The 27,049-nt window shown below is 33.8% G+C and overlaps 1 protein-coding gene across 1 annotated transcript in view; it reads right to left on the reverse strand.

The window, feature by feature from the left end:
* The window catches only part of nab (NGFI-A-binding protein homolog), a 78,519-nt gene that overhangs the window by 1,597 nt on the left and 49,873 nt on the right, over window positions 1–27,049 (reverse strand). Inside the window, exons 2-6 of the mRNA XM_089640053.1 lie at window positions 4,760–4,861; window positions 3,749–4,533; window positions 3,414–3,547; window positions 2,025–2,133; window positions 871–956 (exon numbers count right to left, since the gene is read on the reverse strand). Of these exons, the coding sequence (XP_089496179.1) occupies window positions 871–956; window positions 2,025–2,133; window positions 3,414–3,547; window positions 3,749–4,533; window positions 4,760–4,861 (1,216 nt within the window). The remainder of the gene's footprint in view (window positions 1–870; window positions 957–2,024; window positions 2,134–3,413; window positions 3,548–3,748; window positions 4,534–4,759; window positions 4,862–27,049) is intronic.

Genomic DNA, 27,049 nt, shown 5'->3' on the forward strand with positions numbered 1-27,049 from the left:
CTTAAATTGATATGTGTATATGTTTTCCGACCTACGTCTCTATTCGTTTGGATGCTTGCAGTTCGAAAATAAGCCTTTAGGCGGAGTACACATTGCGATTAAACGCAGCGATTTTGGAATAGCTGAAAACACTAAGCTGCGTACAAACAGGCACTGTTTTTACTTAAATTCTATTTCATGATGGTATTGAAATAGAACTAAGTAACTTGTACGCGGTTTGGCGTGTTTAGCTATCTAAAAACTGCTGCGTTTAATTTTAGTGCGTGATCCGCCTAATATACATATTATTATTTTTGGGTTTTATTTTTGATAGTATTTAAAGTGGAAAGAGCATGTTTTCACTAAAGATATCAAGCAATTTTCTTAACTTGAATCAAATCAAAACAATTTACTATGCACCATGTCAATCTTTAATCGAGTGTGGAATAGGATAAGAGCTTACACTGTCGCCATTAACCAAATCATTAACAGAAACTAATTATAGAGATATTCTAAAACTCCCAATCACAAGCAGTTTCAAGTAAATCTTTAAGAGAATCTGTGTTTTGGACATAAGACAACTTTACGCCAAAAACACACTAGCACACGTCTTTAAACACATTGTTTTTGAAAGTGGTACAATGCACTTCCACTGGCTATTAGACAGAACATAAAATATTCTAGATATAAATTATACATCAATTCTTGGATCATCAGCCAATACAGATCAAACATCAACGATTTTATTAAAAGCTTGTAAGTATTTGAATGAAACTTTTGTTGTTATATTTCTCATAAACTGCATATGCTCTCAACACAGGATTTCCTACTGATACATGCTTAATACATCCACCAATGTAAAGTAGGTAATAAATACATGATAATACTCACGATGTAGAAGAGAAAGAATGTCTGATATCTCCATCCCCATCACCTTGCCCATCCCCACCCCCTCTGCTCCGTGACATGTCATCGTCCTTTAGGAAAAGATAAAACATTTTATTTCACGCCGAAAGATTCACAGAAATAAATAGCATAATCAACGCAGCAGACTAAACGGTTGAAAAGAAAGACCCAACCGAATATATGCTTTGTAAATAAAACGAACCTGATTTAGTTTATCCCATGCTTCAAGAATATTAAGCCGTTTCAGTCACATGTTTTGTTAAAGTCGTTTCAAGGTATGAAGAATCAACATAGTAATTCATTAACAACACGACCAATTTTGTAGTTAGTAGTGATATAAGACATAAATTATCCATGCAGATGTTAAAGACAAGGTAAAGATAATAAGAAAATAATTAACACTCACCTGAGAAGAAGAAAAATATGAACTAATAAAAGAAAGTAACAAAATAATCAATAAATTATTAGATTACTCAGGGGCTATTTCACCACCTTTCGGTAAGCTGTTCATTAGCGCTACTCGTAGAGTAATATTAATTTTTACTACGAGTAGCGCCAATGAATACCTTAATGACAGTGTGCAAAGAGATTCTGATCTCTTTCATTCTTCTCGGATCATCGTCTGACATCATCATCACAGCCTTTAAATCTTTGTGTGTGAATTAGCCCCAGAATTTTGATACAAACCCCGTTAATTTGTTTGGTTTAGTCATTGGTTAGGCATAACATCGTTGGTGTAGAGTGTAGATCAGATTATAATTTTGGTCTTGAAATGAAGTTAAAATTAACGTTCAAATGAAAATGACGGTTTTAAGACCAAATATATGCTAGTTAAATTACAGAAAGAAGACTGTAAGATTCATAGAAATCGAACGAACATAATAAATGTTAGTTTTTTGTTTGTTAAAATGAGAATAAGTTAGATTTAAGAAATGCAGACATTGAAAACAGATTGTGTGATTGTTATAATATCAACAAAAATGATTGGGAGGGGTTCTACGGTCCTAAAAGTTGTTATTTGATTTAGCGTTCCATAATCTACGTGAAGAAGAGAGAGGAAGTGCGTGTTAATCTTTTAGCAAAATAACATCAGCGGATTTGTTAGAGTCAGCTGGCTTGGACTGGTCCTTGGAGCTGACCTTGCCTCCCTCGCCCCTCTCTAGGCGGGGCCGTTTCCTCTCGCCCGTTCCACCAACTCCACCGCCTTCCGACTCTGATCTGGAACGGCTGCTGCAGGTTGAGGATATTCTGGAAGAGAAGAAAGAAATAAATACTATACAGAAAGACATTTATTTTGTAATCTGGTGTACATTATCTGGTGTGTATGTTACATGAACCTATTCACTAAGCTGAAAATCTTACTGTACTAAAAACAACTGTCCCACTGTGCTTTGAGATTTTCACAGCCGTTGGTACTATCGTGATTGATGTTACTGGTATTATGTAGCATTGCGCTTTAGCCAAGGATTCAGATAGCCTTGCAGTGTCCAGTCCATCATTAGTGTAGATCTGTTCTCATGTTGGACACTGCAAAGCTCTCTGAAAAATTGAATAAAGGAGGTGGTAGCATAACACGTTATGATACCCCAAAATTTAATCACGAAAAAGTATTCTACTAATTGAATATAGTTGTTCTAGTTCTGCAGATCTAACATTGGGAAATTTTGTACGTCTTATCGAAATATGGGACGGATCGGGCAGAGTTGGAACGGGAGAAGATGGATAGTTCTTAGTCGCACTAGAAATTCTGAATCATTCTACGCTTCATTTCTGACTTGGGATAGCCAATGATGTATATTTAGTCGATGGGAACACCAGAACAAGAATAACACCGAATCATTCACTTGAAAGAAACTGATGACTGTCCACAAGTCATCAGGATAGAATCGTATGCATAACTGAAGTGGTGGATAAACAGATCTATCTATAACGGAACCATCTTCGTTTTGTTCATCTAAAACTAGTTTCAGTTGGTACATACAATGTAAGTATCTTGGAGGAAAGATTCATAATATGCGTAAATTCAATGGAAATGAATTAAACCTCTTTCGATGTTTTGAAAATATTTCCACAAGATACCATGCAGATTGTAGAATATTGATAATTTTTAAAATGATGATCTAGAGGGGATAGTTGCCGACTGTACTACATAAAATATAGCGTTGGAATAGAATTAAACTTTATAGTAGACATAAAAAAAAACATAAAAGGTAATAAGGTAAAACGTATACAACCATTAAACACTTTTACGACCTCAGACCAGACAACTTACTTTGCAGGTTTTTATGCCAAAGTTCATTAGATAGGTATACCTACATAAAATACTCATCGCTCAGTTGATCGCCAGAAAAAAAATTTGTACTTATATTTTTATATTATGTAGAAAGCAAACGATTACTATGCTTATACATCAATTGAAAGAAAAATGCAGCAAAAGGTTCAAGTAAATTGAAATTTCTGCCCTTTTGTATCTATTAAAAAGGAACGAAATAATGGAACCATGAAAAAGTTTATTAGTTGTAACTCACTGTGATTGCCCCTTGGAGTAGTGGAAGCCAGAGAGTCTGACCACCTGTCTAGCTAAAGGGAAGAGCTCATCTCTCCTAGTAAGAAGAGCGGGGACGGCTCTACACATCTGAGCGGCAGCTTCGTTCACGGACACCTGTTCAAAAATTAATTGAAACAAATTTTTAGGAGTAATAAATTGTTTCTTATTGGACAAATGCATAAACTAGTATTACCGGATTCTAGATGGAATTCTGGTATTTCTTAGCGTACTCAATAGAATAATAATCAAGTAAGAATTCTGGTTGTCAATAAACTGTCTTAAAATGGTGTAAATTTTAATAAAAACGAGCTCTACCTCATGAAGCGTTAATGGTTTCTCCGGCTTTCTTTTGCAATCAAATCGTCCATAGATCGCCGCGTACTTTCTGATCTCTTCCATTCTTCTCGGATCATCGTCTGGCATCATCATCACAGCCTCTAAATCTTTGCACATCTTCTTCTTGGCATTTTGTGGCTTTGGTTCTAGCTGAGGAAGGTGCAAACTGAGTCTCTGAGCTGCTGATGCCAATCTCTGAACCTGGGATTCTAAGAGACACGGAGTTAACTGGACAGGAGAGCAAGGAACTGAAGATGGACTGGAATTGGAAGATGTGGGACAGGTGGGTTGATGAGGGGAATATGATCTTGTATTGTTTGTGGAGAGATTTGTTGTTGAAGTTGGAGTTACGGAGATTTTGGAGTTTGTTGGTAAGTTTGTAGTTACTACATGCACTGGACTAGCGTTAGGAGCGGAGGAATTAGATCCACAACTACTTTCAGGAATACCCGGAGAAGGACTGTACATTGGCCGACTGTTTTCTGGACTCGCAGCCGCTGACCTATGCAGGGTAACAGGGTGTGTTTGGGGAAGTCCTAGCAATCTTGGGCTGCATGAAAGGAAGGAAGGCTCTGATGGGTGGAGAACTGGGGGAGGCACGGGGGCTATTGGTGTTTGGAAAGCTCCGGGGTTGGTGACCCATTCGTGGAGAGCTTTTTGAAGTCTTCTGACGTGGAGAGGCTTGGATGCCATTCCAACAAGAGCCATGATTTCCAGGAATTCTTCTTCACCCGCATCGCACAATTGTTGGACATCGTCTCCTCCTGAAACATAACGAAATTACATGAATTTCGTACTTCTTTATTGATATTTTCTACTGATGTAACAATTAATTATTAATGTTTTTAATGATAAAGTAATGTTAAAGAGACAAAGTTTTACTTATGCATAGCATAAAGGATTCATTTTTTTTCTCGGAAGATTTTTTCAAATTATAAAGGTGTTTCAGGATTATAATTATTGCTTAAAAATAATTATCTATGTGCTTACCCATTTCCAGAAGAGTATCGTAGTAAGCTAAAAGGCTGGCTCTTTGAAGAACTCTATACAGCTGTAACTCTGCTTCATTGTTGGGAGCCGTAGTCACCACCACTGCAAAAAAGGATGAAAAAAAAGGATTAGATTAGACAAAATATACGACAATCACAGTCTAAAATAACTCTAACCCATACCATTAGAGATTACGAGTATTGACAAAAAACGTAACGGAAAATCTGCTTTGTGAAATTTATGCACGGTTTTGATCCAAAGACACCGTTGAAATTAAAATAAAATTCAACGTTACAAAAAGAAACCTATATCGTGCCGTAAAACTTATCTGCCCCATCCCTACGGTCGCAAAAAATCCCCCCAACTTTTATCGAATGAATTAAAAATCGGGTGGGTAAGAACTCCGTAGGTACGTCAATAATAATAGAGTTGGTACGTCCATGTTATCTGTGTGGGTAAAATGGTTGAATTGTTAAGGTGTGCTTTAGTGTGTGCTTTTGTTTGTGTGTGCGTTTGGTATATTATGTTCCCTCGCAGCGTTTAACTCATTGTCGGCGAATATAAAAGAAATTTGCATACAAAATATATAACGGTAGTATTAAGTTTTTTTTGGTCAGCTTCCTTCCCTTCGCTGGAACTGGTTTGATCGAACGAGGCCAAAAATCTTATAATCAAAACGGTGCCAATATTTAACAAGTCTGTGATCATTTTTAACAGGGCATTTTTGTAAATTTTAACTGATATTTTAACTGATACTGATTTAGTTTTATAGAGATTTGCGGATTTCATTAATTACTATCCTATTTTTTAATTTATTTATTAATTTAAACGCCCTGATGTAGAAGTATTTTTTAAATGTATCATACAGCATTTGATTGTTAACGCAGCATCCCAATATGTTAATCTCTGATCGTATTTTCTAACTTAACCTACACATGTTTTAAATGTATATTAATTGAACATTCAAAACAAAAACTATTGTTTTTTCTGTTTATAAATTCATATCCATTGCGAATAATTGTAAAGAAAATTGGTTCTTATTGTTTGAAATTATTATTTACGATATATCTTTACTACAATTCGGTTAACATTATAAATACCAAAAAATATGATTTGGATAAATTGAAGCTTTTCCCATCGTTTCGCTAAAGTAGAATTCAAATAATGGTTATGAAAAAATAGAGCGTAAACTATAACTAAAAATATAAGCGTAAACTATAACAATTTTTTTTCAACAGAAATGTATAACCGCATATAAGAAACAACTTTAAAAAACACAATTGTATGTCTAAGATTATCTGTGACAGTTTTCCCAGCTTTTTTTTCTTATACAATTATTCACAAAATAAATTAAAATCATTGTTGTACTCACGACGACCGAATTTTGACTCCATTTACCAAGCGATTTTAATGCTTACTACCTTTATTATATTCGTGGTGATATAAGGCGCACTAAGAATTTACACTTTTTGGCTTATATTTTCCTCTTAATAAATGAAGTTGCATTTACTAATTTCTTATTGGTCTAAATAATCCACTAATATATTTTCTTGGTACCAACTCGGCTTTATGTCTGACGCTATTGTAGAGAAAAATGATAATGACTTATTTGCTAGATGTCTAATTCTTTTGAAATTAAATAAAATGATTATATTTCTGACCTCTTTGGATGTGTATGGTTTAGTTATAGAATGAAGAATATCACAAGAAGTGCCTTTTGAGCGTATTTCGTGTTCCGAATATTGGTCTAATCGAGGCTTAAATTTCAAAATTCAAATGAGATGAAGTTCAAAGACGTCATGCGAGTGTTAATGAGACGGAGCGCCGGGCCATTGGGCTAAATTGAAAATTGGTTTCCATTCAAGTTTGCATAGAAAGCACTTCTAGTTTTCTTCTCTATTCTATGGGTTTTTGTATTAAATCACTAAACCTCAGAAATTGATGTAAATGATTATAGGTTGGTAAAAAATAAAACGAAATAAATATACCTACACCTTTATCTTTTAGTTAAATGGTATCTTGAATCATGACTTTGAAAGTATAGACTAACTGAACGCTGTAGAAATGAGATCCCTGAGACCTATGTGTGGTAAAACCATGTATGATCGTGTGAGAAATGTGGAGATTCGCAAATAGTGCAAGGCTGATGTAAATGTAATGAGTAAGATTAAGAAAGGGACGCTTAGATAATTTGGGCATGTAGAGCAAATGAGCGAAGAAAGAAGTGTAAGGAGAATAAATGACGCAAATGCGAATGGTATCAGAAGTCGGGGACGCCCGAGGAAGATATGGCACGATCAAGTGAATCAGATACTTGAGCCGGGCCATGTCAAGAGTCAGAATAATAGAAGACGTTGTATGAGACTATGTATTAATGTGAATGAGGCAAGAAGTGTGTGCCAATACCGAGTTGTTTGGCGGTCCGTCCTCTCTGACTACCCCTGCGGAGAAACGGCGTGAAGGTTAGTTAGACTATGGGTAGGTTGTTAACTATCCTTAGTGTGCAAATTTTTAAATATTCAGATGCAAACTAGAATAGAGGTTGGGACAAAAAACTAGCATCCATTGAAGGGCAAGTCAGGTAAAAAGTCCGTTAGAATATTAGGGTCGCATCCCCCTAGGCCTTTTAGTATTAGACACGCTCCCCTGCCATATTTTCCACCAACCAATGCATTTTTATTTTAATGAAAAAAATCAGAGGGTAGGTTTTACGGGTATATAGAGAAAAAACTTCTAGGGTAGCATTGTCAGTATTGTGCGAATCCCCACCCTAGGGGTAAAAAAAATGTTTAGGGCGGGTTGTTCTTTAAGACCGCCCTCATATTTTTTGCATAAGTTTTTTTTCTTAATTATTACCGTTATTTTTATACGGTTATTTTGGAAATATGCAAATAATTTCTTTACAATAAAATATTTAAACGGCAAATTATTTTGTAATCCTTAAGTTATATAAGGAGTTCAATAAAATAATGTTTTGCAGAACAGTACGTTCTTATATAATTAAGAATTAATAAAAAAAACCACGAAAATGATTCTATGTGGGTAGGTACTATCCTTAATCAAAAATTAGAAATAATACATGTACCCCTTTACTAATAAATAGTGGTCGAGGGATAAGGCTCTCGACTAACAAGCTGGAGTTCGCGGGTTCAAAGACTGGCGTGCGCCACAAAAATTTATTTCATTAAATTGTGTTATTTCGCATTTTCAAATAACTATATAGGTATGTAATATATTTGCGGTAGGTCCTAGAGTGGAAGATACTTTCAGTCAGCATGGTGTAAGACCTTAGTCGTGTTTGGTGACCAGGTCTGATTAGCCTGTAACAACCCCACCTTCCAACATATCCCAACTTGGGATGCCATAGTCTCACTGGCTCCAGGAGGTTGGGAGCCGTTGCGACTCTATTTTAAATTTTACATAACTAATAAACAAGCATTTACTAAACATTAATGGTTCTTTATCAGTTGTGTAAAATTTAAAACACGTTTATCAGTAAATCCCGTAGGATTTCTAATTAATTAGGTAGGTACCTACCTGCATTCCTTTATCATCAAAAACAATCTTGATAACGGTCAAAATTTGAATAACGGACGGCCTGATTTGACGAATTTGATTCTTGCATGCATTGAATAGAGAAGGGCATTTTATTTAGTCATTGCTTGCATAGCTATAATGTAATTTGTTACCAATGGTATTCTCATTGTGATCGATTTTCACCTGCTGACAGACAACATTTTAAAAACAAAAAAGGCGCTACAGACAAAACAGCTGTCACGGTAACACCTTACGTCATGATTCCTTTTACGCCAAGACCTTTGATACAATAAAATTTGACTGCAACCAAATTCTACATCTTCATTGATTATTATTATAAATTAAAACAAACGTACAAATTTTCTTCAAGATTACTTTTTTTATAAGAAGGATTATTTCAGTAAATTTAATATCGAGATATTATGTGTGTTTAAAACGTTTTTAAGGGAGTCTAGAATCCATGAAAAATGTTGATTATAAAAAGACTAAGAATACAATTTGTTACTTTGAAAGTAAGCTTTTTACGTCGGGAGGGGGGAGGAAAATATTGCTATTATCTAAATTCTAGCATCTATTTCGTTCAAAATAATGATATTTGACGTATTTCGCTAACGAAATGTTTTGACAACATACTAGGTTTTGGTTAGTTTTATAATCTTTTTTAATTAAACACAAACTAAGAAAAAACTAAACTTAAAACTGTTATTTGTTTTTGGGGTGTTATGCCATGTTGCGCTAACTCCTTCTTTCAATTGAATTCAAATTCAAATAACACATCTGCCCTGATGATGGACACTGCAATGCTGTCCGAAACGTTGGCTAAAGAAGGAGTAAACGCAACACAGCATAACACCTCAAAAACAAATAACAAAAATACTTTTGGCCGTGAAAATCTTAAATCGTATTTTAAAACTGTTACTTCAAAAATATAACGGAAAACAAAGTTGTCGTAAATAGCAATTGAAGAGTATAAAAAAAATATCGTCTTAATCAGATACTCTTTACTTTACTTAAGGAAGTGAAAAGATATAAAAAATTAATATCATCCTAGTCACAAAAAACTAATTTATCAAATAACCTTAAAGCAAATCAAGGTATCTTTTTTCAAACCTTCTCACGTTTTTATGAATAAATCCCTCCCTACGTACATACGCATTACTTCCTTATACCAAACTAGAAAAAATATAAACAATAAGGTCTTCACGTAAAAACTTTTCATGAATATTAAAAAAAAAGTAGCAGAAAAAACAAAACAGATTTAAAAAAGCGAAAGGACGGTTAGGTACCTACCGAGTCATTTGAATATCAACCCAAAGGGGTAAAATTCCCCTGGACAAGCCACCTGTATTTTTTCCACAGGTAACATCGGTCAAAAAAAACTGGGTATCCGAAAAAAACTAATTATGAATATCGTTTTTTTGGCCGAGTTCAATTTTTTAGACTAAGGGCCGCAGAAGCTATCAAAGGGTTAAAGCAGGGGGTTCTTAGACTCTTAGAGGGTGTTATTATTAGAGATGGGGTGGTTTTATCTTTTTTATTAATAGACATAGCATATGGAGATATTTCGTGGGAATCCATGCCAGTAATGATGCTTGTATTGTTTTTTTCTCCATGTGACTTGGATCTTATGCAGATTCTGATTATGTTAATCAAAATTTTCAACCCGTTTTCTTCTTAGGGTAAAATTATTAATTGATAGAGGTATTCTATTCCGAATGTTTTTTTCTTTGAGATTATTTGCTAGTATTTTATGCTCGTTTCTAATATGTTAATAAAATTTTGTTTTATTCTAAGTGTAAAATTTTGAAGGCATATATTGTTTTTTCTTTGCACATTTTTTGCCACTATTTTATGCAGATCCCGTTTATGCTAATCTTTTTTTTAACAGTGACTACGTAATTATCTAACGGAAAATAAATCGATTGATGTTGAATACTGGTATCTGCTTGTGCATGGGTATATCTATATTAATCGATTGATACTAGATACTGGTATATATTTGTCCATCTATAATAATCGATTGATACTGTTATCAACTTGTGTATGGATATCTATCTATATTTTTTGATAAAATGTTAACTTTTTTAAGCTGGTATTTGTTGTGTCAACATTTAAGGGTATGCAAAAAAACAATGGTACCTACTCATATATTATGTAGAAAAAATATTGTTTTTTTAAAGTAGGTACCTAACTATTTGGAAGGTTTTGTGCAGATTTCAAATATTATGTATCATTAGATTCAAAGGGTAAAATTATTTAAAAAATTCATAATCTGATATTTCATAGATGAAGCTAATTTATTTATTTTAGAAACAAAATACCCTTTTTGCAAGTCATGCTTTAATGTAGGTACGTAGATAGTAACTTTTTATTGGTTTATAACCGTCGAAAATTGAACGTGAATAATTAGGTAAGTATATTATTAATGAATATCTCCAAGAGAAATCGAAAGTGGAATTTTTACCCGACGCGGAAAACCCGTTGAAATATTCAATTGACGCAGCTTACTAAATTTATCGAGAAATGGAACTAAATTTTTACTTTTTTATGACAATTTAATAATTGAAGAATACAAATATTTTATAAGGGATCAATCTACCATGTCGGTGGAATGCAAAATAGTGTAAAAACAGGTAGATTGTTCCTGTAATAGTAGTAGGTATACAAATTCCATATTAATTAAATATTAATTTATTCACTTGTTGCCCCGGTTGCCCCCTTTACTTTTATCACTGTACGATTGTATTACACGCAATGTAGGAAAGTTAAGGAATTTATTATTGCCTTAAATATTTTGTATTATAAAATCGACTTAACGATAAAATGCCAGTATGTGAAGAATTTTAATTTCAGAAGTTTTCCGATAAACTTAAAACTATAAATAAAATAACCCAGAAAAGTTTTTGAAGTGAAACTTCTTTAGGCGCGTAATGGATTTTCGGGGACGGAGTAAAACCGAGTCAGGATCGACACGAAAATGCGGGTACCCCCACCACCGCTCACCGTTCACTGTCCCTCTCTCACCATATGCGCTTGTTGAGGTGGGGGAGCCGCTCACGAACGTTCTCTCTCTTCTCTTCTTTCCTCTCTCTCAGACACCAGCGAACTGCGCCACGCCAAGCATCAGCTGCTTGGTTAGTATACTGCGTCGTGAGTGTAATACGAGTGAAATACGTAATTGATTGTGGTTCATACGGTTTGGTACAGAATTTCAGTGTTAAAAATGAGTAGTGACGAGATAGAGGTGATGAACACATCAGTGGCACAAGAGGAAATATCCTATCAAATCCATGCTTCGTCGTTGAATTATTTAACCTCTAATTTTCAAACTAACCTAAGAGAGAAAATAGAGATGATGAAATGAAAATAGAGAGAGAGGAATACTAGAAGTTTCACTTCTGTCTTGCGTAGGCTTGACACACCCACTTTTTTTTTACTATATTATTTATTATAATATCGATTTCGATTTTAAAATGTTTTTTTTTTTAAATTAAAAAAATTATTTAAAATAAGGATTGAACCTTCCTACCCAGGATTTGGAGTCGATAAATGTACTAACCTCGCAAAACGCCGATCGTCAGGACTGACATTTATTTCGTATATTAACTCAATCATCCGATTTTAGAAAAAACGCATATAATATTATGTTCTCGTGTTTTACGTGATTGTCACCAAAACTTGATAGAATGCATGGAGAAAAATGAGTATTAGCAATTTATTAAGATTTTATTAAAAAATTTATTACTTACGAATGAATTAACGGGTTTTCTGACAAACATTTAGTAAATTACGAATATACGAGTATTATCACGATATCGCAAGTCCTGCAATCCCGTTTCAAACCGAATTAATTACAAAATAATTTGATGAGATTCTTAATAAATTATCAATACTCAATTTTCGATGTGTGCATTGTCATCGACAACGAGTATATCTGCCGAGTTTCAGCTCGATCGGATGTCGGAAAGTGAGTTAATTTCCGCTAACAAGATTTGCATTCAGAAAATTCAAATTCAAAAAGATGTAAAAAGATATAAAAAGACATCGATTTGAATATAAATAATTTTTACAGCTTACACCAGATAACTAACGAAAATGATTTCTAAGTAATACGATAATAAATTGTTCAAGATAATTTTTGGACGACTATTTCACTCTCGCAAAATCAAATATATCAGCTGCAATTCTCATGTTTTAAGAAGATTATTTGAAGAATTTTAAATATTTCTCAAATAAAATATACACATGTTACATATCAGCATAAAAGGGATAAATATATTTTTAATTTTTTATTTTTATTCTTCAAACCCGCTACACTGACAAAGCACTTTGTCAGCAGATCATGTTCATAATATTAATTATACAACAAAATCCAAAAGCACACATATAACAAGAAGCAACAATAAACTAGACACAGAAGAATAACGTTTTAAGGAACTACAATATAAAGACATACAATACATAGAAAGATAGATATAACACAGTCTACATACTCATAAGTATACGCACACTAAAAAAACGTTTTATAATATAATCGCGATGAAACTTATGTAACAAAAACAATGACATCAGGTAAATAGCAGATATGAAAACAACAGAATTGGTGAATTCACGCATATTTCTGCAATTTAATCCACGATTTCAAAGGGTTCTATTTTTGATATCTGATATGATATGGTTGTGTTGGCTGTGCCCAAAGATATTAGAAGAACGAGATATGCTATGTTGGCCGCCGGACCGTAGCCGGAGTACTACCTAATTAGGGTACTTTGAACGGTATCGGGACGTGTACGCACAGAAATCTGTTCTATGTATTAGTGCGGATACCTTAGCGCAAGCGAAGGTGTGCGGTAGTATTGGTGAACAAAACCGGCGACACTCGGCAAAACAATTCCACTCAGTACGAACTGCGCGTAGCACATCTCGTTCTTCTAATATCTTTGGCTGTGCCACTATTAGTATAATGTTCTGAGATTGTTCATACAACGATACTCCTAGATTGAATACTTAGTTAACCTGTTAACCGAGTACAGAGATTACGGATTTGTGCTTAGTAGTTGCTAGCTGTGATGTGAGAGAGAGATTAAATTAATATTTGGACTTTTATACTACTATAATATATCTGTGTCGCTATACACTGGCAGAGTCAAACACATGACTTTATTGTTTATTCAGGTATGCAGACTTGTTCGTATCATGCTTTAATAATGAAAAACCTGCAATAGCTAAAGCGTGCAAAAGATGGTGCGCAGACGAACGTATTTTTCCATGTGCATCAAGGGCGGGATTTATTAGTAGTTCACTGGCGTTCATTGGTGGCTTTCACCTCCGCGCCGCTCGTCATTCGGACGAAGCGACGCTAGGAAATCGGGAAATGGTATTTTTTATGGCAGAACTTTAAAGAGATGCTTTATCGTTACCTTTTAGCAGTTCTAATCGGAAGTCGTTAAAAATAACAAATTGTAGATACGTCAAAGGTTAGATTTTGATAAATGTGTCGGCACATATCATTCCATCTCCTTATTCGTCACCCCTCCTGCTTCTACCTGTTCGTATTAAGGTCTGCACGCGAACACCTTTCATTTAATGTTCCCCGACATGTAAAAATATTTAAAAAATGCATTTTTGTAATGTGTTATATTTATGCTTCGTGACAAAACTGTCAAGATGTAATTATTTAAATAGGTCAAAAATGCTAATAGAGTTTTTATTTGCATTCAAAATATCATTTCTTTAATGTGAATACGACACAATACTGTTCCGAGTGAGTGGGACCATGTTATCCCCAATTGTGGTATGTTGTAGGGCTGAATGGAGTGGGAAAGTAAGGAGATGGGCAAGAAGAAGGTTGGGAAGTAAATAGATATTCAGATCTTTTCACTAAACGCGTCTAAAGCCATTTACAGTAAAGTTAAGATTTTAAAAGTTGGTGATTCACCCCGGCGCGGCGATAAGAGTATCTTTCACTCTGGGACGTGCAGAATAAATAGTCGGTAAGTGAACCTAAATGATTTTATATTAGTTAACTGTGAAATAACACAATTTATAAAATCAAATTTATCATTGAAGAATAAAATAATAAAATTTGCTTGCGCTTGCCAGGATTCGTACCCGCTATGATTCGTACCTTAGCCAATCGACCACGAAGGCCGTCATTGCATTTGCAATTGGATTGTGCTACCTTTCTCATATTCAAAAATACGTAGACATCAATATTGTTATCCTCCTTGATTACCGATATAATCAAATTTGTTATGAAATGTGTCAAAAAAGTTATTATTATTTTCTCACCCAAAAAAGAACAGATAGATACGTGTTCACAAATTTAGCATAACTAATATCCCATTATATTCTGCGACCCTGGCAGGTAATGCACTCGCATATTGTTCGCAGAGCCCGGGGTTTAACTCCCGGATACTTATGCAAATGTACCGCAATGTTTGACGATCAGATGAGCTGCCGCCACACCCAGATACATCCTAATTACCACTACGCCTTTGTGTTGATGATAATATTTGAATAATTGGCCTTCGTCCGTGTTTAGATCCTTTATTTTTCCCAATGTTTTGCGCCTAATCCTTCTGTTTATATTCAAAAATGTAGACGAGATCTGAATTAGAATGTGATTAGTCTTCTCGGCGTGTGAAGATAACTTCTGTACTATTGTTTGATGGTAAGAAGATTCCGTGGAAGACTGGAAGGGTTTCAATAAAGATGATATAATTACTTACCTAAGTATCCCTCCCATTTTCGCGTTAATTTGATAGCGCATATCCGCAAACTAACTTACATATTGCCTTGTCATTTTAGTGAAATGATTTTGTGCTTTCAAAACTGTATGATACAGATAAATCATTTTAAAGAGAATCTTGTTTGTGTAAGTGGTATAGTTTCTAGATGCATTAAAAATATATTTAATTTGACAGTAATTTTGTTTTGTTAGAAAGCTGAAGTAGGAAAAGAAAGCAAAAAATAAGTTGTAGAATTGAATCGCAAGTCTATTATTAAATGGAATTGATAAACGTCGCTACATAGTATCTTTGGGTATTTTAGGGGTAAGAGGGGACTTCGGACGGATGTAGCAAACTAGTTCGCATTTTTTTCTGTAACCTACTTGTAACTCCATGAGAACAAAGAAAAACGTTTCTTTACGATAAAAAAATGTAATTATTCTTTCTAATTCACATCATGGACGTCATGATATAATATTTCGTAAATTTTTAAAATAAATAATAATCAAGCTGGAAAACTTTTTCAGTATTAAGATCATTATTTTGATCATTATTTTGATCATTATTTTGATTATTATTAAGATCTTATTTTGATCATTATTAAGATCATTATTTTGCATTCTGTATATTTTAAAACTTGCAAATAATCTTTCCCTAGCAAGTTAAATTAATATTGATCCAGAATCTAGATAAGAAGAAACCAACCTGAAAACAATAGTTATGCATTTTAATATTCATGCAAATCATTTGATGGTTCACACACAAAATGCATTACAGAATTACATTATCAACTCATAAAAAAACTTCCAAGTGAAGTAATGTAAAAAAAATATGCACAGTTCTTCCCAGAGACAATCGATCTTGGCAGAGCAAAAAAACGCGAAAAATTTGCATCATTTCGTTTTAGACTGCAGAAACACGTTCGTAGAATACTTAACACCGAGAGGCCCATCGCGAGAAGGGACCTTACTTATATTTTGCATAAATTATCCGCGTCCGAACAAAAGGATGAAGCTGTCCCCATTGATGCTTCTCACACTTTGCGGCGAAAGAAACTGTTTTGCATGTGCTGTTTTTTGTAATTTTTTTCCTAGAACAGGCAACTTTCTCGAAATAATCCCGATTACTTATGCATATGAGTGGAGACTTCACATTGTTTAGGCATCGAAACAGAATAATTAAACTTGCAGACTTCTACTGTAGATGCTTAATATTGATGATTAAAAAAACGCAATCCTTTCTTTTGGCCTGGAGCGCTTACCCTTTGTCTGCGTTTTTTTATTGGTTTTTACTACGTAATTGTAGAGTATGGGAAAGTGACGAACTTTTGGAAGGGCTTTTTGTTTTTTTGCCATTAAGCAGGTCGGCATTTGCATACCGTCTTAGCCCTTTATTATCTTTTCGCCATTTTTTTTATTCTTCTCTTTGGGAATTGGTCTGATGGGAAAGATGTGCGTGTCCGTGCATACCTAGGAACAGATAATTAAACGTCTGCGTTTTTTTCGCTAACCTTTTTTTTAATGATAGCTCTTATTCTCGGCGCTCATTTTTTTACTAGTCATGGTATGAGAATACTAACAAGTTTGATAATACAGAAGATTTTTAATTTTATTCAAGAACAGAAACAAACAAAAAATGGTTTAGAAATTTACGCATTTGGAACGTTAGAATTAGCATAGATTACTGGATTTTCTTTTCGTTAATTTAAGAAAATCCAGTAAATACATAAATTTAAAACGTTAGAATTAGCATAGATTTACTGGATTTTTTATCGTTAATTTCAAAAATATATATATGCATGCATATAATTTTGGTTAACAATAAATTCGTAAAAAGTTGAATTATTATTCAAGAAACATATAGATACATATTTGAAAAAAAGCACAATTTTTTTCTGATTTATAATCCGCAAAAAGTTACATAATTTTATAAAATTCTGCTGAGAAAGGCATACTAATTTAAGGAAAAAAATGTGTCGCCTTATTTTTTGACCAAATTCAATTTAATAACTTAAACATACTGTAACTACCCCATTGTGAGTAGCATGTAGTCCAGAATACCAGGCTGTTTATATGGTTGTGATGATTCAGTGGAGAAGGGGTGCTCGAATGATGGGTAGTCAATAGACTCACTAGTCAATGCATCCCCCATCCCTTGGGCAAATAGATCAGAAAGTCATCGACCTGTCTAAGGGATTGTATTGATCGAATGTAAAGCATTCAAAACTTGTGGTTTTTGTTCAATTCTTTGTGTGGCACAAGGTAGGTAATAATGGTATAAAATAATATATGAACAAGTTAGATTTAGGGGGTACATCACCATCCTCTAGATAAGAACTGTCCGACTATCGTTCGAGTTTAATAATCGGTAAACTAACTCATTCGAACCTTTGAATGGTGGCTATATAAAAATATTTTTTAAATGATCTAATATTTGCTACCTGTGTTAAAATGGACATCGGACATGGTCTAGTAAGGCAGGTAATGTACATGCATATGTAGTATCATTTTATTTTAAAAAACCCAAGGTTTGCTAGCAATAAAATTTAATTTTGCTATGGGTACATTTTCACGAGAAATACATTTTGTAAATTAGGGAGATTTTTTAATAGTAAATTGATTTTTTTAGGGAAATTTTTAGCTTTGAAATTGGAAATCTTACTACCCAGTTCATTTGTATTAATATGCAAACCGGTTTCAAAGTTAAATCTGACCTAACGAAGGCAAAAAACCTATATAAAGTTATTCATTAAAAATATCTTCCATAGTTGTAATACAGCGGTGGCAGATAAATAGCCATAAAGTATTGTTTACAACATTTTTTAATTTAAATAATTTGCAGTTTTATTGGAATAACAGTTTTTAATAACTTTTGAAGGTTATACCCATAAATGTGATAGTTATAATTGAAAAATAAGATAATACCAATAAATATAAACGAAACATCAAACAAAAAAGACGCAATATAAAAAGGTACATTTTTGTCGATCTTATATTTCAAATTCAGAACACAAAATTATCTATAACTATTTTTCCCACATGATGAAAATTAGGTCACAATAGCCAAGTTTATTGACACATTGTCCCGGTAAGACAAAGATCCTGGTTTCAATTGCCAGTTGCAACCGTTACTTTTTATTTTATATGTTTTGTTCTGTTTCATTTTTCATTTAGATTTATTAGTTTTATCTTCTTCTTCAATTATTAATTTAATTAATTCTTAAGGAAAACACTAAATCAACTTTCTTACTAAGATATTACAAGTGACTAATGTATTTAGTAGATAAAGGGTAGCTACCAGAAGGATGAAATACCAGGGAGTGAGGAGGTAGAGAGAGGTAAGTGAAGGGTTGTTTTTTACACCCCAAAGTTTTTACACACCGGAGAAGATCGCAGGTGGGTGCATTTGTGGGATGGATTGGGAGTGATAATATTTAATTTCGTTATGTTATAAAGCACCATAAATATGTGATAGGCACAATCTTTTATGTACGACATGCTTGCACAAAAGTGTTCTATGAAAATAAATCTACTGAATCGAAAACTGAGCATAAAATAGTTAAGTGCATAGCGTAACTATAAGTGTAACTTTAATACATGGTTAATGAACAAAAATAGAAATTGCATTAACAAGTTACTTGCAAACCGTCCGTGTTAATAAACAAAATTTTCGTGTCTCCCATATATTGAATACTTTTTTTTTCTATCTCTTTTTTTTATTTTTTGCATTTTTTCTTTCCTTCATGCATTGTATTTATTATTTATTTTGGGTACATCATTTATGTTAAGCAATTGAGCGTGTTATTATTTCATTTATTTTTATTTTTTCCACCCACACCAACAATTTTACTGTTTCTAATGTTTTAAATGTTTTATTTTTATTAAGCCCTAATTTGTCTACAAAATATATGTAATTATGGTGACCGGATAAATCATCACATCATTAAAAAGTTATATAAAGTCATGGAAAGTAATGAAACCAAAACTTTATTATATGGGTTAAGTAGGTTAGGTTAGGTTAATTTTTTTTCAATCGTTTCTAATGACTTTATATCACTTTTTGAAAGTGTGTTGAATTGTCACTGTGTTGAGTTATCATGGAACCGTAATGATACTGCTACCCGGCTCAGAACAGATATTGTCTAGTGAGTTGGGTAGCGCACATGTTTGTTAATAACCTTAAATAAAAATTATTAAAAAAAATAACTAAAGCAGCAAAAACTCTCGAACGATGAGCTCTGGCGTTTTGAAATTTGAACAGATTTTTGTGTTAGAGAATTTTAAATTGATGCAGATATTTTAACTTAATTTCTATAATGAGCCAAGGAGCTTTGAAAATTCCATTAATCTGCCAAACAACAAGATAAAGACGCTTTAATAATAATTATTATTGTTTAAAGATAGCTACTCCATTTTTAAATCGATATTTCGGGCAAAACACGAAACCGAGAATTACTCATATTCAAACAATGTGTTCCCCTAGATGAACCATTTCAATACATGACAGCTATTTTGCCTTTAAAAGGCAATACCTACGCTTTTAGCATTCAATTTTAACCAAAGAACTCAAAACAAAATCATAGTAGCTAAATTACTAAATATGTGATAAATGTCAACAAACATTAAATTAATTAAAAATATGTATTAACGTAGTCCACCCCTGATATTCGATTATAAACCAGGAAAAAGAAGTATAACCCATCTTCCGCATTTCATTGTGGGGTAAAAAACAAACAAACATTGGAAAGGGTTAAGGGGTGCATCGTCCGGTCTCCCTTCACGGGAAAGTAACCCCTACCTCATCCACCCCAAGGGTTAACATCCCATACAAGGGTCGTTACCCATCACAGCAGACGATTGAGTAACTACCGCTTGTAAATTGATAATTTATTCGGTTTTTAAATATGGAATAATAAGGTCATTTTGACCAATCGATGGACATACCTACGATCACATGAATAATATCATTAGGACGGATCGTTTCACAGAATTTGAACAATTCATCAAATTTCAAAGTTAATTTTGAAGTTTTGTAAAAGTTATGTTTAAGCTCTGTTTTTCAAAACAACTGGCCAATGATGATATAATAATGGAGCTTTTTTTATATTTCCACACAGGAGGCCCTGAAGAAAATAATTTCCCTCATCCTATGTCATCTTTGGGGATGCTGTGTGGAGGGTCTTTTTGTGGAGAGGAAGGAGTGAACATGGGTCTTGAAGAGTCCCATGTTGTAGGAGGGAGGAAACACAGAGGCCGGCAGTTCGTTCCACAGCCGAGCTGTTGAACTTAAGAACGAATCGTAGAAGCGACCCGTTCTCATGTGACAAATGTCAACTGTGTACAAATGTTTGGGCGCGCGTTTGGCGTGTATCCCGACTACGCACCAGTGCCGAAGGGATCAATGACGCTAGTTCCATAGAGCATCTTCCATTGTAATACCGATAGAACAAGGACAGCATACCTACCTGACGCCTGTACTCTAAAGATTGCAGTCCGTTTGTTAAGATTGGGGAATCTATCAAACGGAAGGCCCGTTTCTGCACAGAGTCAAGGGTTTTTTTCAGGTATTTAGGGGCTCCGGACCAGAGATGGCTGCCAAATTCGACAGTGGGGCGCACTTGCGATTTGTACAGGGTCAGCAGTTGTGTAATATTAAAGTATCTGCGGGCCCTGTACAGTGTAAAGTACGCCCAGCTTCTGAGAAGGCAACTTAAAGGGCTTGGATAGAATCTTGCAGAACTTGAAAATTAACTTTGAAATTTGATAAATTGTTCAAATTCTGTGAAATGGTCAAATCTAGGACCTAGATGCGATGGTCCTAGATGAGACCGTATCTTTTTCTCGACATCGCTAATGTTGTTTTCAATATACACATTTTAAAATACCATAAAAGTAATATCAAATATGTCATCTTGTTAGTAATTTGCGATGTATCTCTATATGCGATGTTTTTTTGTAAAACAACCTATACCCGTAGTAGGTACACACTGTCTATAAGTGTTTGTTTCATTCTGTTGATCAGGTTTATGACCAAAAGTGTCAGGTCAATCCCCGTCAGGTGTCAGACGAACACATCCAACTTTAATGTTTTATTTTTGGTTTAGGGTTTAATGGTTGGTAATAATTGCGAAGTGGGATTGCTACCAGTGACATCTGGCGACTACTAAACTAAACTAAATTGACTTCAATTCAAATGATTTTTATTTGGTTTGCGATAAACTTTTAATGCAGTAAGAATAATATGATTATATTTTGTATTGAAGAGCAATTTTTAAAAGGTAAGGTAGAAGATAAAAGCAATTGAGCGAATTAAGCGAAAATGTATTATCGTAGAAAAACACTTTATTGTAAAAGTAATGTATACAATACTAATATGTACCTAGGAGGTATATTCAATTCAATACTTCTACCTCGATGCAACCATTTTCAACTTGCGACGACGCACAGTGGGCTGAAAATCGCCTTTCATAGAAATAGAGACTTGAATTTTCAAGGATATTTTTTTTTGCTAGAAATGGATTCTGCTGATTAAAATGTGTGTGTACAACTGTTTTTTTAATCATACAATCCAATACAATTAAATGTTCTAAATACCTACTATGAATAGTAGATATATCACCACATTGGTAAAAAAAACTTTTGTTATTTCTTAGACTGTTTTGGTTTATAGTGTCAATAAAATATTTTAAACTAGACAAAGCATACTCATATGTAAAGCATTAAAATGAATCATCAACATAAAAAAGTTTTTTTTCAACTTTGAGGATTTTTTTTTTAAAAAAAGCGCAAGTTGCGCCACAATACGAAGTATGTCAAAAAATACAAATATATATTAGTATATCTGTGTGTAATGGCCAACCTTATGATTCCAGAGATAGCCTCATTTTTAATGTAAGTGCCATACAAATTTTTCTTTAAAAAATGATAACTCCTTCATTTGTACACGCATTTGCTTCATACGAAATTTTATAGCATAGTTAATGATCAGCAGAATCCATTTCTAGCCAAAAAAATACCCTTGAAAATTCAAGTCTCTTTGTCTATGAAACGCGATTTTCAGCCCACTGTGCGACGCTTCCATTGCGAGCTACGGATTTACGAAATGTCTATAATTAACTGTAATAAAATAATACCAGGCGTTGTATGTCATTTCAACAGTAAATAAAGTGATTTTTTTTTATTTCTGCTGATTTATTTTTGAAAATTAAAAAGTGGACAAGTAGGTACAGATCTAAACACTTAAGTATGGAGTTTCTACTCTGGCCACCTGCAGATGTAAGTATGTCAAACTGTATCTACTATCCAGGTAAATATCATATCTTAATTATGCAAGTTAAAATTGTCCGACGTTCACAAATACCTTAAGAGATACAAGACACCGAAAACACGAATTAATTATTTGTTAATCAAAATATAATATGTTGGTTCTTAAGTTCATTTTATACACCCGTATTATGTCCGTTTCCTGTCCTCGAGTGCCTCCCCAGTTATTCCAAATGTCCGTCATGCGAACCTCTCAAAAAACTGGCATAAAAAAGCTCGCCTCCTTAAAGCATCGGAAGGGTGAAGTCTAAAAGGGAATACGTACCCAGTCAAGGTGGAAGCTCGGACGTACCCCTTGGGAACCTACATGGTCAGTTAGGGGTTAAAGAATTGTGCGATGATGTGTTCAAAAGTAAAATAAAAAACAATCTGCCGAAGAGTGTGTGAAAAAGTGCTGAAATTACTTGCGAATCAAGAAATTTCAACTATTAAGCTTAAGGTCTTTGTGCTGCAGCAGCAAAATTATGGTATCTGGCATCTTGAAATTTGTACAGCCTTTTTATCTAGAATTTCTATTCATCATAAATTTGAAAAAATCTATCCTTACCATCATTATTGACCACTGAAATATCAATCATATAAATATATGGGAAACTGATTTCTTTTTGTATAATGAGATGCCTGAAAGTGTGAAACGTGAAGCAAGAATGAGTGTACTTATTTAAAACCCCTCGGGTCTGGACAAAAAAATCACGACTTCTAATATTCCCGCTTGACGTTAAATTACAACTGTTTGAAATTTATTAAAAAGAGTTGTAATTTAACGTCAAGCTATTTTTGAACGTATCCCAAAATGAAATATTGTTTTTTAAAGCAGGTGTTAACGGACAAATTCAATGTTTTTTATGCAAGCATGGCAGTTTTTTTAAATCGCTTCCCCGTGGTTTTTTCTTGTTTATTTTGTTCTTGTTCTTCGTTATTTGCCACATTATACGAAACTAAAAAAAACACGTTTAGTTAGACAAACGTACTATAAAGGTTATTGTTATCAATTTACTCTGCTACGTTTTGTATAAAAATAATTACCAACAAATAGACAAACCTTCACTGGCCTTAGCAGTGTTGTTTTTTTTTTAATTATACGGGTAAACTTTTAAATATAAAGACATGGCTTGGTGTTCTCTCTTTCTAAATCTGTTTATATTATATGTCTGATCATAATTGAAATGAGATAGAACGTGATTTATATGATGACAGAAGTAGCACCACGTGATCAAAGAGATGTTGATGCTTATTGAACTTTTATAATACTAAAGAAAATTAAAACTTACTACTTATATTTAATTTAGATCATAATATGAACTATGTATTATGAACTGTGCAGTAAAATAGATAAAAACAAATCTTTTAAAAGTAAGACATGATAAACGTTAGTTAGTTAAATTAAATTAAATTAATCATTATACATTTGATTTCATTCTAACGTTGCATCCTTCACCATTCTACAAACTTTGCAGTTCAATTATTATTATTTGTCTTGTATTATGAGGTACCCTTTTTTGTGGGCAAGGAAAAAAGTGATTACGTAGACATTTTACTCTTGTTGCGTTTTGGGGTTCATTTCCATACGGCGGACCAGGAACTGTGGGAACGGATCGGACACTAGGGGAGGAACCAACCCCGTACCACCCTGTACACAAAGGGTTGAATGGTGTTCAAATAGTACCTACCTATTATCTGGTCACCTTGTACCTACATTTCGGTTGATTGTTTCGGGAATTTATATCAGATGTTGACGAATACCATCTGGTCATTCTTTAATAAACAAAGATTCGAAAAGTGATACGTGATGGTTGATAGATGAGAAGCGCGTGAAAATTGGTATTTGTATATTTGTACAATGATTGTAATTCTTCTGTGTTGCTTTGAATGAAGAATAATTGTTCTTTACAACTTTTTGTTATTTTCTTGGATTTTTTTATTATGGGATAATGCAGGTTACATTGAACTCGAGCAGACATATGCATAACGGATTTTTAATTAATCAAATTTGAACCTTTCTGAGTGAGATATTTTTTAAATTTTTTTTTTTTATAGTGAATACCTCACAAGAGTCCCAACTGCTCCTGTCTGGAGCCAGTGAGACTATGGCATCCCCAATTGGGGGATGTTGTGAGGCTGAAGGTAAGTGGGGAAGGGAAAGAGGAAGGTGGGGAAGTACCTGGCTATTCAGATCTAGTCACTAAACACGGCTAAAGCCATTTGGAGCAACGTTTCAATTCTGAATGGTGGTCTTACACCAGGGCGATACTGGTAGTATCTTCCACTCTGGAACGTGCCGCAAATATGCTATATATTATTTTAATTAATTAATTGTGAAATAACACAAATTAATCAGATATTAGTGTTTTATTATTTTTTTAAAAGAAAACATTTCCGGGTTACGAACAACCTGACAATATTTGAAAATCTCTTACTTCCACTACAGTAAGCGGAAAATGTTGATTGTGTTGTGATGGAGGACTTAGCCAGCCGAGGAATCGAACACACTACGCCTGGGTGGGACCCAAACGCGATGTCAACTCAGCCACCGACCTGTCATCTAACTATAAAGCTGAAATCTGTTTGTTAGTCAAGGCCGTGATTTGTATTATTTTTATTTGAATAAGACACAAGAATCCTAACTACTAAGCCTCTGGAACCAGTGGGACAATGGTGTGTTTTGCCAAAACGTCGTAATTTAAACTATATTCTATCAATTACAATAAATATCTATATTTTCTTCGGTTCTAACATAGTTTCCCTCACTAACTGCATCCGCCTCAGAACAGAAATCTTCTAGTGAGGCGGGTTACTTTCATATTTGTAATATTGATCAATTAAAAAAAAAAAAAAAAAAAAAACTAATATGCACAAGAAACGTGCGGGGAAAAATCTGAGAAGGAATGTAAAAAATTCTTAATTTTTATTATTATTTCAATCGGTTTTCATCCCATTCGGTTATTTTTAGTTCAACTATTTGGCTTTGGAATTGGTCTTTTTCGAATTTCAAATAATGGCGGAAATAAAAACCGATAGTCCTGCTTGTTGAATGATTCTACAGTTCAATAACTTATCAAGACTAAATGCTGTTGAAATGAGATCCCTGAGGCGTACATGTGGTAAAACCATGTACGATCGTGTGAGAAATGTGGAGATCCGCAAAGAGTGCAAGGCTGATGTTAGCGTAATGAGTAAGATTAAGAAAGGGACGCTTATATGGTTTGGGCATTGAGCGAATGAGCGAAGAAAGGAGTGTTAGGAGAATATATTATGCGAATGCGAATGGTAAGTTGGGGACGAACGAGGAAGACATGGCACGATCAAGTTAATCAGATACTCTAGTCGGACAATGTCAAGAGTCAGAATAATAGAAGAGTATGTATGAGACTCAAGAAGTGTGTGCCAAGACCGAGTTGTTTGGCGGTCTGTCTTCTCTGCCTACCCCTGCGGGAAACGGCGTGATGGTTAGTTAGTTAGTTAATGTAATTTTAGCCAACTTATGATGGTCAAGATATTTATGAAAAAAGTTTGATAATATAAAATATCTTAAATGTACCTAATGCAAGTCGATTTCGTGAAAATCTGAGTTCTTCGTGAAAACTGCCTGGTTAAACTGTCGGATTAAAATTCTTGTCACGATTATAAAACCACCTTTTGTCTTAATTCAAGAGGAATCTAATCCTATCAGATGAACAAACCCAAGGATCTAGGATTGTCCGAAGGGCAAATAAAAAGTAACCAAAAAGTAAACGCAAGCTGCTCCCAACAGTTGGAGGGGAATGATATTATTATTTTTACAGGAGGGACGGTGATGAAGATATGAGAGATAAGAAGAAACAGAGGTTCGATACAATAAGAGAATGAATTGTAATAAAACCAGCTGTCAGCAATGTAATTTCACAAGGAGATCATACTTCCCAGCATTAAAATATTACATAATATGTATGTGTTTAATCATTGATTAAGAATATAATACTAATAAATCTAAACTAAACATGAAACAGAACAAGACACAACAATGTAAAGATCGCAACTTGGGAATCGAACTCAAAATTTCTATCTTAAATGTATGTGTTCGACCGTTGCCTTTTTTATGTTCTGTGTCGTGTTGTGTTTTAATTTACGTTTAGATTTATTAGTATTATCTTCATCTTCAATGATTAAATAATATTTATTTATTTTTATTTATTGTTTTTTATTTTAGTAATTTGTACATTTAAGTTTACAAATGACTAATTAATTATTACATACAAATATACTATGTTTTTTTTCTTGCTTGATGTGGCTCCTACACAACATCTTGAACTTTTCAATTGGGGCTGACTTAAGGTTTTCCGGCAGCGCGTTATAGTATTTCATCCCTTTATATAATATACTATTCTGGGTATTCGCTTTGTCCTTCTTTGGTAGCCTGATTTGATTGTACGTCCTAGTTTATGTTTGTGTATGTCCTTGTTGTATACAATTTTATTCGAAAAATATTTGGGTAGCAGGTTGTTTACAATTTTGTGTAAAAATATCATCGTGTTCAAGGTCAACATCTGTTTCACCGTTAGCCAATTTATTTCGTTTAACATTTTATTTACTTTTGAATACCTATTTCGTCTGAGTATTGTTCTCATTGCCCTATTTTGGAGAATTTGAAATTTATTTTGCTCTCGGTCGTTACACAGGAAAAGGATAGTTGAGCAGTAATTAAAATGTGGAGCAATAATGGA

Source organism: Hesperophylax consimilis, chromosome 15 (assembly GCF_061612785.1).
Source record: "Hesperophylax consimilis isolate HC1 chromosome 15, BYU_Hcon_1.0, whole genome shotgun sequence".
Taxonomy (NCBI): domain Eukaryota; kingdom Metazoa; phylum Arthropoda; class Insecta; order Trichoptera; family Limnephilidae; genus Hesperophylax; species Hesperophylax consimilis.